Source organism: Phoca vitulina, unplaced genomic scaffold (assembly GCF_004348235.1).
Source record: "Phoca vitulina isolate PV1807 unplaced genomic scaffold, GSC_HSeal_1.0 scaffold59, whole genome shotgun sequence".
Lineage (NCBI taxonomy): Eukaryota > Metazoa > Chordata > Mammalia > Carnivora > Phocidae > Phoca > Phoca vitulina.
In genome coordinates, this window is record NW_022589762.1 from 2,825,322 (window position 1) to 2,839,914 (window position 14,593).

A 14,593-nucleotide genomic window follows, 5' to 3' on the forward strand; every position below is an offset into this window, starting at 1 on the left:
ACAGTAAAAACTGGGTAATTGATGAGACAAAGAGGAATCCTTATCACAAAACACTCAATAAGGAGAATACTTACTAGTTATCCAACTGTAACTACTGGCTATTTAAGAGCCTCCCAAGGAAACTCTAAGGGCAGAAATATATGCTATCAACAAACAAGAAAAAAAGCACTGGTTCTTTTGGCCTTTTTCACCTTGTTGCTCTTGCTTTCACGATGCTTCTTCTAAGGGTTACTACATATTTCTAAAAGTCTACTATCTTCATATCCATGTTACCCTACAAAATAAGACAATGTTCAAAAAATCCAAGAGAAAATGTATGTATTCTTTGCACATATCCTCTAAATCATTAAATTACTTTAATTTTAATGTTAATTCAGGAGTCTAAAAACTCAAAACAAGTCACCACCTTGTAAAGTTTTCACATTGCTTTCAGCTTTATTTCTACTTAGGGCAGTTCACCAGAAAAATATAATGATAAAAAGAAGGTACTCAATATTTGTTAAATCAAAAATAATAAATACTAAACATTAAAAATAGCAATTAATAACAGATGAACACTTTCATAGCTTGTCAGGAAAAGGGTGACCTCTTTAATCAGTTATTATCTGAGAATGCACAACCAAAAAACATTATCAAAGATCTCAAAGCAGAATTTTTTATTCAATATGCATGGATAAACTCACTCCAAAACTTGAATAAATACTTTTCAGGTGCCTGGGTGGCTCAGTTAGTTGAGCGTCCAACTCTAGATTTCAGCTCTGGTCGTGATCTCAGGGTCATAAGACTGAGCTCTGCCTCAGGCTCCATGGTCACCCGGGAGTCTGCTTAAGATTCTCCCTCTACTGCTGCCCCTCCCCCCACCAGTGCTCTCTGTTTATAAATAAATAAAATCTTTTTTAAAAAAAGAAAAGAAGTACTTTTTTGGCTTTCTAGAACAGTGAAGCTTTCTCCTTTTATTTAATATTGCGCGGGCTAAATTTTGGCCTATTAGGTTTTAGCCAGTCTTTTCCCATTACTCACTATCATTGAAGAAATAGTGTACCTTCCTAAACCATAGCAAAGAAGCAAAAGCCTTGCTGACGTCAAAGACTAGAACATCTTATTACAACATTGAACAGATAGGAGAAGAGGAACATCATTAGCTAAAGAATAATCTAGTTAAGACCCTTAGTGGCAACCTCTTATCAGAGTCAAAAGATCCTAAGGCCTTGGGATGGTTAGTTCCTTTTGCCTGGAATATTTTTACACCAGTCACATCATCAGGTCTCTCTTTGCTCAAGTAACATCTTCAAAGAGGCATAAAACACTTTTGCTGCATGTTGAAATACAATGGTTACCTCAGTGAACAACATCTTAATTTAAAAGACTGAACTGATAACCTATGATTTATTCAGTCTCATATATGACAATTTTTCTCAAAAATTAACAAAACAAACACGTCACTTCAAAGACAATAACAGACAATATTTCTTGCCAATGATAAAATTTGAAGTTTCAAGCAAAAATTAGAATTTTGGAAAACCTGTATCTCCCATCTGGTGAGCTTGACAGCCAACCAAAACTTAAAAAACTTTTCTAATGAGATAGGAATATTAATGAATGCAAATTTTTTAATTTGTCTAATGAAATACAGCAACGTTTGGAAGATCTGCATAATTCAATGAACCTATACTTTCCAAATGACCACTACGCAATGTTACAAATGTTGGAGAAAGCATACATATTCATGTACATCCTCTACATGTACAAGATCTGCTCAAAGTATAAGACAGACCAATTCATTTTAACGTAACAAATTATGGAAAACTCATTGATGAGAGTTCAGATTCCACACTGCAACTACCACTTGCTGATGAAAATGTTCTAAAACTCAATTATGGTTATGGCTGCACACCTCAGCAAATTGACTAAAAAAAAAAAAGTCATTGAACTGCATGTACACTTAAAATCAATGAGTTTTATGGCATATAAAACATACTTCAATGAAGTGTCAAAAAAATAAATTTTGGTGTGGTTTCAAAATATATCCCTGATTATCTAAAAAGGCTTTAAAAAATTTTTTTTATTTATTTATTTAGAGAGAAAGAGCGCGCGCATGAGAGCAGGGTGGAAGGGCAGAGAGAGAGAGAGAATCTCAAGCAGACTCCCTGCTGAGCGTGGAGCCTGATGCGGGGCTTGATCTTACAACCCTGAGATCATGACCTGAACTGAAATCAAGAGTCGGATGCTCAACCGAATGAGCCATCCAGGTTCCCCCTAAAAAGGCTTTTAAAGCACTTCTGCTTTTTCCAACCACATATTTACGTGAGGCCTGATTTTCTTCAAATACTTCAACCAAAACAAAAAAATGCAATAGATCATTGAAAGCAGCAGTTATGACAATCAGCTGTCTTCTATTAAGCCAGACATGAGACTTACAAAACGATTTTCCATTAAAAATGTTATTTTTGTAAACATTTAATGTGTTTATTATTTTTAAATATGTTAATAAATTGTTTTAGGGGCCCCTGGGTGGCTCAGTCGTTAAGCGTCTGCCTCCAGCTCCGGTCCTGATCCCGGCATCCTGGGATCGAGCCCCGCATCAGGTTCCCTGTTCCGCGGGAAGCCTGCTTCTCCCTCTCCCACTCCCCCTGCTTGTGTTCCCTCTCTCACTGTGTCTCTCTCTGTCAAATAAATAGAATCTTTAAAAAAAAAAATTGTTTTAAATTTCTATTTTAGGGCGCCTGGGTGGCTCAGTGGGTTAAGCGTCTGCCTTCGGCTCAGGTCATGGTCCCAGTGTCCTGGGATCGAGCCCCGCACCGGGCTCCCCGCTCAGTGGGAAGCCTGCTTCTCCCCCTCCCACTCCCCCTGCTTGTGTTCCCTCTCTTGCTGTGTCTCTGTCAAAGAAATAAATAAAATCTTTAAAAAAATAAGATAAATTTCTATTTTAGTCTCTAATATAGCAAATACCAAAAGCTACTTGGGGCTCAATAATTTCTACAAGTGTACAACATCCTGAGGCCAAAAAATTTGAGAATTGCTGCTAACGGGGACCATACAAGTGCCTTAGGGCTCATCCAAGACTGGAAGAGTTATCCGAGGGTGATTTCAAAGTGAAATAGGTCTCTGCATATCACAAACTCTGGAAGTATAAAAGCCACCAGCTGCTGTTAAAGAATGGTACAGTGTGCACATCAAAGTTGAACTATTTCTCACCTTCTCAGCCCACAAGGTCTCCAAAGATTAAATTAAGCTAGACAGATATCATTTCAACCCCGTATTCTCCACCAATTGTCAAAACGTAACAGAACTTACCATGAGCCTATTAGGTAGGAAAGACTGCCAGAACAAAGAGAAAGGAGGTAGTTTCAATAAGCATTATTGCTAATAATAAGAAAAAATTAAAGGAAGAGATCTATGTAAAACCTCCCAACCCCAGGAAGAAAAATATTTCCAGAGATGCATATGGCAACACAGAAAAAGAAAAATACAGTTCAAAAAAGCATTTCTAATCTTGTCCATAAGGGAAGAACAGAACATTTCCAATACAGAGTTAATCACTTCCTCAGTGAAAGCACATTTTCTGCAATATTTCTGTTTTTGACAAATTCACTCCAAATTCATCATGCAAAGGTACATGATCTTCAATGAACTTGCTAACTAAAATAAAGACATCTATTATCGAAGTTCATTTACCACCAGAATACAAACCATTATTATCCTTTTTTAATGAATAGTGACTTTCAGGAATTGAGAGACTCTCTCAAGCTGTCTGCCTTCAAAGAAATATACCACAACAAAGAAGACAAACACAAAAATAGCTCGGTGAGAAAATACATATAAAAGATGTACCATTTAATGGCTTCTCTCTCCCTCTCCACTCCTTACTCCCATAAGCAGAGACATGTAGTAACTAGAGCAGTAAATTTTCCAACATTAACAAGTATACATATAATAACATCTATGTACATGTACCTAAGGTCACAGTCATTAGTCCCTTATTTCTAAATGCTTATGCTTTATAGTTCCACTTTCTAATCTCTATCCACTTTCCATCAATGGCCAAAACATTTCCCCTATTTCAATACCATGGTTCATCACAGCCTTCTCTCTTGCCATCATTGTCTATATGCAAATATTTCTTTGAAAATATATCACGATTGTGCACCTTCCTCTCCATTCCTATTACCCACATTAATCCAGGCCTTCTGCAACAAAGTCAATTGCTTTCCCCGCCTTCCTTGCTTCAATCCATTCTGCTGACAGCAATAAAAGCTGCTCCTAAATAGTATTTTTTGTTATGTCATTCATTTCCTTGCTCAAGAAATCCCTAGGGCAATTTCCTATTACTTTCTTCAAATTCTTCTTCAAATAAACCCCAGATTAAGAAAAAATTACACACTTTTAAAGGATGAATTGAATTATATCTCAATAAAGCTGTCAAGAAGGAAGAGAAGGAGGAAGCAAGGGAGGGGAGGATAAAGGGGGTGGGAGGATGGGGAGGACGACTCCCCAAATGGTTCTACACAAAGTACCACTTTACTCCCCACCACTTCTGACATTCTGAAAAGCTGAAAGACTTAGAACACCCACACCACTGTCAGAGGCATTCTGGCCTCCCCGTAACCAATTCTAGTGATGGTCAAGCATTACTTTCTGAGACTGACTCTTCCATCAAATAGATGTACCTTTATTAGAAAATGGCAGTATCTTCCCTCAGGAGCCAAATCCATAATCCTATTATCTGCACTCATTTTTCTAATGTTGGCCTTCCCCACCCACCCCCACCAAAAAAAGAGAGAGAAAAAACTTCCTTCTATATGGCTGCCCATTAAATACACAGAGTATAACTAAAATGTCACAAGTCTCCTCTTCTTTAGTTCCCTCAACCACTTCTTATAAAGCATGCTTTCTAGAGGCCTCCACCCTGGGCAAATAGGGCACCCATAATATGATGTCAAGTTCTAGGAGCAATATGATTTTAAAAAGTGAAATGGAACTTTGTCCTCCCTTAATTAACTAAAAACTAAGTTCATTTTCTGGTTTCCTCTGCACAACAAAATAAAAAGTGGGTTTCCCAATTCATATTTAAGCTACTATCTGCAAAGTTGCTATAAATTAACAAATCCCTAAAAAGTATTGTCACGGAGATGAAATCACACACTAGACTGCACTGTGAAATGCAAGAAGGGGGAGTGGAGGGAAGAAGCTGCAATATTCTGGCAAATTCTTATTTCCTCACAAATAAGCCCTGTTAGATACTTGCACATTTTTTATTAGATTCAATGAATCATTTTTTTCATAGCACTCCACTATATTCCAGGTAAAGCAAACTTACCAACTCTGCAAGCAGCCAATTTCTCATACCCACCTACATTACCTTTGTATGTGACAAGATCCAATGGATAGGTAGCTTAAATTTGTAAAAGCCAAACATGAACAAATTTTGCTTCTCAAAATGATTGTTAACTCCCCAAAAGGAACATATCTATTTTACATCTGATTTAATATTCTTAGGGCATCCTGCATAGTTCCTTTAACACATCTCATTTCTGAAACACCTAAAAAGATCACATCTATCCGGAAAATAAATTATAATACCGATTTATCCACCATACTCTGCTTTATCATTCATAATTCATCTCTATGTTAAAACAGAATTATCAAAATTAACTAGTTAAACAAATAGTCCAAGACATAGATTCCAGATTTTAAGATCAACTTAAATGACAGTGAAACAATTAGCAACCTCATGAAAAAGCTTATTTAAATTCAAATAATAATAGCTTTCACCATGTGACAAATGAAGGTACAACCTAAAACTGTAAAAATGTTAAAAGCCACCATTGTGCTAACAGAACAAATGACCAAAACAAAGATTTATATAGGGTAAGTTTATCTTTTTGTATTTCTGAACTTGGAAATTCTCTTGATCCCTAAACAAATAAAATAAAAACCCCAAAATCAAAATCCTGAATAAAATCAGACTCCAAAAACAACAACAACAAAAAATACATAAAACACTAAACTCACTTACCACACTGTAATACTGAATAGAATCAAAGAAAATCCCAATGAAAGTGTTTTAAAACAGTTATTTTTAAAATTAAGCTTCAACTAAGCTCAACATATAGAAATATTACAAGGCATAGTATCAAAAAAAAGAAGTATGACAATAACTTGTTAAATGTTGGTTAGAATAAGATAAAACAAATCATCCAAAGCCTTAGCTTTGCAATTCAACCAAGCTCATAGCTGGACTTTTATTCTTCAGCAAACATAAACTAAAAACCTTCCTCATTCTCAATTTAAGAAAAAGAAATGGTCTTTCCTGTTAAAACATGTATTGTTCCGTATCTCCAACCACCAGTATTTGAAAGTTCAATAACTACAAAAGGAGTGTGAGATGTAAAAACAGCTGGGTATTTATTTTAGAAACAATTTTCTAAAAGGACTTTGTAATAATGAACCATACACATTAGGCAATTCTAAGCAAATGTGTTTTTACATTTGATAGGATTCTAGAACAAACCTCTGTGGCCCAATCAGATCAAACATTTAGAATGCATCTAAATCCCCAGTCTCAAACTGGAATGGGGAAATTTGTTTAATTACTGTAAATCCTATTAAACCAGTCTTCTTTGTAAAGTGGAAAATGTCTGACCTCTGAGGGCTCTGGGTATAATGAATGCAGAGTTTAATTAGGGCCCACTGTTGGCTCACTATAATCTATTAATTAGCATTCTCAGTTCTCTGCAGTGTCTCACTTTACTTTAAAATTGCACCCTTCGCTTTTTGGACCAAAGTTATACAATTTTAGGATTGCGTGGTAATTATAGTGGGTGCAGGAAGAATATATTCCTGCCAGCATTGCTGCTTAATTAGGGCAAGGGGCGGAATCTAGATAAGGCTGTGTTCACCCTCCTTCAGTGCATATGGTTTTTTTGGCATCATAGTCCTGTGGACTGTTTCACTTCCACTGGACTGAAGTGCTGAGTCCCCACTACACTCTGCAGAAGAGTCAAATACTTTGCTCTTGAATGTAGTTTAATAACTACAAAGGATATTGTCATTGCTTTTTACCCACACAGCTTTCAAAGAATAGGCATAATTAGCTGCCTCAATTATTTGAAAATAAAGACATATACCAATAATTATCTTCCTTGTTAAAATGGGCATTTCCAAGTTGCTTGATGATAAAAACCATCTTGGTGAAAGGCACATTTTTAGGATCATCAGAAAGGTATACTGGAGGCTAGATAATTCAATGATAAATCTAGTAATCTGAATTCAATTTCTACCAAAATCCACTTTAAATTATATATACACTTTTATTGATACACATTACATTTATACACACACATACTGTCAATATACTCTTGAAAGGTAGAAACTTTAAAGGGAATTGTTTATTCATGTGTAATTTTTACACAATATTTATAACAAGAAGTTACAGCTCAACTACTTTTCAGGTAAACGTAAGTAAACTGATTTTTATTAACAATATATTTGAGACTGAATAATATTCAAGTATGATACACTATGATGCTTAACTGTCTAAATGCATACAAAGTACCTCATATTTGAGCACTGAAACACTATCGGTACTTACTCCAAATTTATCTATCTGATTTTTACAAACTAAAAAACCTAATATCTACCCTTAAAATACAGATACAGTTTTTAAGACCTATGCTACATTGGTACCTTCCCATAAGATTAAATAAAGCAAACTCCTTTTTTCTCTCTTGATATTTACAATTCAACACCAAACTGCAAAAACTTTCAGAATGTATCTACTATTATTTCATATTTAGGAATGATAAACTTTTGGTGTTGTACTTCACCTTCTGAGAACATAAATGTGAACTGAAGAAAACCTACTTCCCCCTCCTACTGTCATATGTCATTTAAATATTTTACCTCGTACATCAGTGATTCTCAAGGTGAGGAGATATCAAAATCACCAGGATTTTTTTTTTTTATTTTTAAGATTTTAATTATTTATTTGACAGAGAGAGAGACAGCGAGAGAGGGAACACAAGCAGGGGGAGTGGGAGAGGGAGAAGCAGGCTTCCCGCGGAGCAGGGAGCCCGATGCGGGGCTCGATCCCAGAACCCTGGGATCATGACCTGAGCCGAAGGCAGACGCTTAATGACTGAGCCACCCAGGCGCCCCACCAGGATGTTTTTTTTAAATAAATATATCTAAGATTTTAAACACTTTTTTCTCTACACACATTCCTTCTACTAAGGGTCACTGACAAAGTTAATGATCATTATGTGCAGGAGCCTGCACATGTCACTACCCTGTAGTGTGGTAGGCAGAAAAAAGGTTGAGAAGCACTTAGCCAATGGTCCCTTGTTTATTTTCCCTTCTGTCACAACTGAGCTCAAAGGTGACAAGAGAATAATCATGAATTCCCTATGGCAAATGAGCAACACACTGGTTTAAGAATTAGATGTACTACATTCTAAAGATCCCCAAATTGGTTTATCTCAGAACTACCAGAGAAGCTTGTTTAAAATATAGGCTCCTGGACTCCATCTCCAGAGATATTTATGAAGCAAAAGGCCTGAAAATCTATATTTTAAATAAATAAATGTATCAGAATCAACACTTAGGAACCTTGTCCTTACTTTTAAGATCTAACACCAGGGTCTATTTTAATTCTTCTCTTTCTTTTCACATTTGTTTTTAAAGTCTTGAAGGTTCAAACTCAAGAAACTTCCTAAGGAATACTTTTTAAAGGACATTTCCTCTTTTTTAAAAAAGGCTGAGTCTCTAAGAGACTTAAAATTTAAGTATACTAATAAAACATCCAGATTTTGTATAATGACAAATTACATTTAATCACTGGTTAAAAACTAAATGCAAAGTAGTTTGAGGTTATAATATACCTAAGAAAAGAAAATTATCATAATTTCTAATTATTTTGAAATCTCTGATTCAAATGAATTAAAGGTTTAGTTTTGGTTTTTTTTTTTAAGATTTATTTGAGAGAGACAAAGAGAGGAGGGGCAGAGAGAGAGGGAAAAAGAATCTTAAGCAGACTCTGCACTGAGTGGAGCCTGATGCGGGACTCGATCTCACAACCCTTGGATCACCTGAGCCGAAACCAAGAGTCGGATGCTTCACCGACTGAGCCACCCACAGGTGCCCCAATGTTTAGTTTTTAATTCATATTGTACTATCAAATAAATTTGAAGATTTTTAACTCTGTGATGTTAAATTAACTAGCACAGACACAATAGTATATAGGCATTAAAATAATGATTCAGACACATAGGGCTTTAATATACAGCAGATGTGTTGGCTAAAAAAGGTCACAATGTAACACCCATTTGTATAAATTTTATGCGTGTATGCACAGAGATGTTCATTATGGAGAAACAACAAAATGTTAACAATGGAATAGCAAAGTTTTCAGAGATGGGAGGATTTGGGATAAATTTTGATTTCGTATCTATCTTTTTCAGTATTATTTTTACAGAGAAAAGAAGCTATTTTTATTACTGAAAAAGTAAGTCTGGGGCTTTAACATACAAAACAATATAACTAGCAGGGCGCCTGGGTGGCTCAGTCGTTAAGCGTCTGCCTTCGGCTCGGGTCATGATCCCAGGGTCCTGGGATTGAGCCCCGCATCGGGCTCCCTGCTCCGCGGGAAGCCTGCTTCTCCCTCTCCCACTCCCCCTGCTTGTGTTCCCTCTCTCGCTGTCTCTCTGTCAAATAAATAAATAAAATCTTTAAAAAAAAAAAAATATAACTAGCAATCTTCTTCAAATAACCAAAACAGTAGATATGAATGCCTGAACTATTAGTAATAGAATGGTAAAACAAACCAAAAGAAATCTTAGATTTACTTCATCAAAGACAGATCACTTCTAATTCCTTCTTTCTTAGCATCATTCAAGAATGCTGAAGAAATCCAAATAAGTTTATTACTTTCTTCATAATTTTTATTAACCTAACCCCAAAACAAAGTATAACATCAACAATAAGATGGCTACTTTAAAATTCTCCTTTAAGAGTAACAGAATTTATTAAGGAAGCAAATAATTCAAACACACGTTTAAGAAAAGTTCTAAAAGTCAAAAAAAAAAGTATGACTAAGATTTTAATTGCTGAGGGCGCCTGGGTGGCTCAGTCATTAAGCGTCCCTCAGGTCATGATCCCGGGATCCTGGGATCGAGCCCTGCATCGGGTTCCCTGCTCAGCGGGAAGCATGCTTCTCCCTCTCCCTCTCCCCCTGCTTGTGTTCCCTCTCTCGTTGTCTCTCTGTCAAATAAATAAATAAAATCTTAAAAAAAAAAGATTTTAATTGCTGGAAACGTGAATATGATTTGTTCACATCTTTGGAGTCATATGTCACTCAGCAAAGTGACATGACAGTGGCCAAAACATCAACTATAACCTGGAAGAGTAGGAAAAAAAAAAAGTTTCATATATCTAATAGGATAGCATTTAGCTCTCGAACTGCAAAGCCCTAATTTTAATGCCTAGTTATCTCATTTATTTTCTAGAAGCAAACAACCATACCAAATTGCCTTTCTTCCACCTTATAGCTGAAGAACTAAAAAAAGAAAAAAAATTTTTTGACTTTTAAAAATCTACATAAACATCCTGAAGTTAAACTTTCATGAATGCCGAGAGAAAAAACTGCTTCCCATTGTTGGTACTTAATATTTATATCATCAATACTAACTTCTTAAAACTAACTTTCATTCTGTGCTATCAACATACTGATTTGCCCTGCAGTAGTTTTTCTGGTTTTTTCAAGACTGATTTGTTGACACCTATTATGGTAAATTTTTTTTCTTTCTTTTTCTCTGTGTGGACAGCCTCTTGCCTCCTCAAGTCCGTTCCTGGCAGACTGGTGAGATGTCACAGGTGTGCAGCAGCCACTAACATTCATCTCTTCCCTCCTTTCCCCGCCCCCTCCCTCAAACTCTGCGGGCCATGGATATTCAGATACTTTGCATACAAACAAACAGACCAATACAATCTGACAACCTGAGTTCATTTTGTCTGAGCCCTCATTTTACAGCTAGGCCTGGTGATGACTAACTTAACATCACACAGGTGGCAGTGCACAGGACTAAAATCCGGGTCAGGTGAAATGAGTGTCAGCACACCAGTCTGCCAGATAATAATGTGAGCCATAAATTGTGCTAGGTGCATGATGCTTGAATGCCAAGTTTAACCAGCAAAAATATGGAACTCTTCACAAATTTGCGTGTCATCCTTGTGCAGGGGCCATGATAATCTTCTGTATTATTTCGATGTTAGTTTATGAGCTGCCGAAGCGAGCACTATGGTAAATCTTACTGCTACACCTCACACTTACGGTACGTAGCCTGAATAATTTTGATAATACATCTTAGAGCAGATGACAAAATTATACTCTTGCAAGAACTGGAGAAAGGTAATACAGGCTTAAAGAAAAGACAGGAAGAGAAAGAGAAGCAGGGAAATGCAAGTGGGAAAAGCAAGCAAGAATAGTGAGCAAGCAGACCTGGCAACCAGAAAAAAACAAAGGTATAGGACCAAATCCAGAAAAGGTTAAGAAATGGAGGATAGAAAAATACACAGATAAATAGGAAGAAGAAAGATAAATGAACCAAGAAGAGGAAAACCTAAGAAAGAAAAGAAGGAGAATAGCTCATTTCACTTACACACATGAATTCAGTCAATAAAGGTAAACATACATATAAAACTAACCTGGTTTTCCTCCTGCACAACTCTATACTGTTCCTTCCAGATAGTGATTTTGGAAGCTTCATCTTTTCTCAGAGCTCGTTCTTTCTTCAGCTCTGGGCTCCAAAAAGTCTTAATGCTATTCATGGAAGAACTTAATTTGCTCTCCTTTACTTCCACATCCTTCCGCAAGAGATCATTTTCTCTTAATACTTCTTTCAGCTGTGTCTGCAGATCCATGATTGTATTATCTCTTGCCTGACGAAGAGAGTGAGGAACAGTGGATGCCATACTCACAGGAGGGAGATGATGCTCTCCAAATGCTATGGTGTCACTAGCAACCCCACTGCTAGCTATATTGGGGCTACTGCCCATAGCAGTCATCCTGACACCATATGGCAGACGTCCCCCAGAACGGCCAAGCGTCATAGTGCTTTTAGGTGTTTCTGAACCCACATTTTCATGGTCACTTAGGTACATAGGGCCAGATGTGGCATAGGCAGCATTTAAGGATTGGATATTCTCCATTGAAAGGGTTTTCCCACTGCCACCTCCAACACTACTTCCAGAACTCCCTCCCGTACTGTTGGTTCGACGATGACCCAAGCGAGGGGAACGTGGAAGCCTAGGTGAACGCCCAGGGCTCTGGTTGCTCGGTTCCACCTTCCCAACTGAGCGAGCACTTCCATACATGGTTGCAAGATGAACGTGGGTGCCAAGAAAGGTGTAAAGCAGAAAGCAAAATATGAAATTCCGTGAGGTTTCTCGATGGCTATAAGTCTGCTTAAGGCTAATCAGAAGTAACAGGTCTTCGGCTGTCCAGTCTTGAAGAAATACCTTATACCATATCTGTAATGAAAAGATCACACATTAAATCCCCCAATAATAAATATTTGCCTCTCAGACACTTTTCATTACCCCCACATAAGAAAGATCTCCCTATCATCTACTTATCACACATTCAAATTTTGTCTACAGCACATTCTACTGTAAACATCATTTTAACAGTATTTTGCATGTTTCAAAACTGAATACTGAAACCATGCCATGCAAATGGAAAAGAAAAAGAAATAAGAGGCATAAATACTAGCAATGAAAAGATAAAACTCAAGTTTGAACATATGATTTTCTAACTAGAAAACCCAAGATCATCAACTAACAAGTTAATAGAACTCTACAAATCAGTCCGATACAAGATCAATATATAAATATCAGTACTTTCTTGTACATTAGTAATAACAATTAGAAAATGCAATTTTTTTTTAAATCCCACTCACAATAGCAACCAAACCATAAAAACACTGTTATATAAATCTAACAAAAAGGTACAAGCATGAAATACTTTGTATCCTAATGAAAATCTCTACAGGATTCTCCAAATAACTCAACAAGCTGACTCTAAAATTCAAACAGAAGAGTAAAGGTATAAGATAACCTAAACGATTTGCAACAGAAGAACAAAGAAGGAAGATGTTCCTTAAATAGCAAGATAAATTACAGGTCCATGATCCTTCACTTGCAATGCAAAAATCATAAAACCTCTAAATGTAAGTTTTGTTTCTTCTTATTTAGCTGCAAAACCTGACTTGATCTGGTATGAGGTCACTTACTGTTTATAGGTATTATTCATACAGTCGTTGAGAAAACAATGTATATGATTACAGGATACTGCATAATGTCCACTGGGTATCAGGAGGAAAAATCTGGACTCCAAACCACATCTGACCCCCAGGATTTCTCATAAGGACTCATAGCCTTTTAAAGCTACAGTATTTAGGGCGCCTGGGTAGCTCAGTCGTTAAGCATCTGCCTTTGGCTCAGATCATGATCCCAGGGTCCTGGGATCGAGTCCCACATCCGGCTCCCTGCTCGGCAGGAAGCCTGCTTCTCCCTCTCCCACTCCCCCTGCTTGTGTTCCTGCTCTCGCTCTCTCTCTTTCTGTCAAATAAATAAATAAAATCTTTAAAAAAAAAAGCTACAGTATTTAAAATTGTATGGCACAGGTTCAGGAACAGTCTTACCTGTATATATAAGTTCAGTATATGCTAAAAGTAACATTTCAAAAGAGTAAGGAAAAGACATCATTCAATAAATGGGATTTGAACAACTGGTGCTCTTGGAAAAATAAATTACATCCCTACTTCACACAGTACACAGAAATAAATCTGATGTACATTAAAGATATAAATTTTATTTTATGTTTTTGAGAGAGTGTATGTGCATGTGCACCATGAACAGGAGGGGGAGGCAGCACAGAGGGAGAAGGAGAGAAAGAATCCCAAGCAGGCTCCATTCCCAACATGAAGCCCGACGCAGAGCTCAATCTCACCACCCTGAGATCATGACCTGAGTCAAAATCAAGAGTTGGATGCTTAGAATGGCTAAAATTAACAAGTCAGGAAATGACAGATGTTGGCAGGGATGCGGAGAAAGGGGAACCCTCCTACACTGTTGGTGGGAATGCAAGCTGGTGCAGCCACTCTGGAAAACAGTATGGAGGTTCCTCAAAAAGTTGAAAATAGAGCTACCATACAACTCAGCAATTGCACTACTGGGTATTTACCCCAAAGATACAAATGTAGGGATCCAAAGGGGTACATGCACTCTGATGTTTATAGCAGCAATGTCCACGATAGCCAAACTGTGGAAAGAGCCAAGATGTCCATCGACAGATGAATGGATAAAGAGGATGTGGTATATATATACAATGGAATATTATGCAGCCATCAAAAGGAATGGAATCTTGCCATTTGCAACGACGTGGATGGAACTGGAGGGTATTATGCTGAGCAAAATAAGTCAATCAGAGAAAGGCATGTATCATATGACCTCACTGATATGAGGAATTCTTAATCTCAGGAAACAAACTGAGGGTTGCTGGAGTGGTGGGGGGTGGGAGGGATGGGGTGGCTGGGTG

General features: G+C 37.1%; 1 protein-coding gene and 1 non-coding gene across 15 annotated transcripts in view; both read right to left on the reverse strand.

Annotated features, from left to right (window-relative positions):
• The window catches only part of ERC1 (ELKS/RAB6-interacting/CAST family member 1), a 548,010-nt gene that overhangs the window by 493,447 nt on the left and 39,970 nt on the right, over positions 1-14,593 (reverse strand). For all 14 annotated transcript variants that reach the window (XM_032390726.1, XM_032390723.1, XM_032390722.1 and 11 more), the window contains exon 2: positions 11,701-12,525. In XM_032390726.1, coding sequence (XP_032246617.1) covers positions 11,701-12,369 — 669 coding nt within the window. In that variant the 5' untranslated portion in view covers positions 12,370-12,525. The remainder of the gene's footprint in view (positions 1-11,700; positions 12,526-14,593) is intronic.
• Positions 11,188-11,292, reverse strand: LOC116623713. Its single transcript, XR_004297746.1, has one exon. It is a non-coding gene; the product is annotated as a U6 spliceosomal RNA (small nuclear RNA).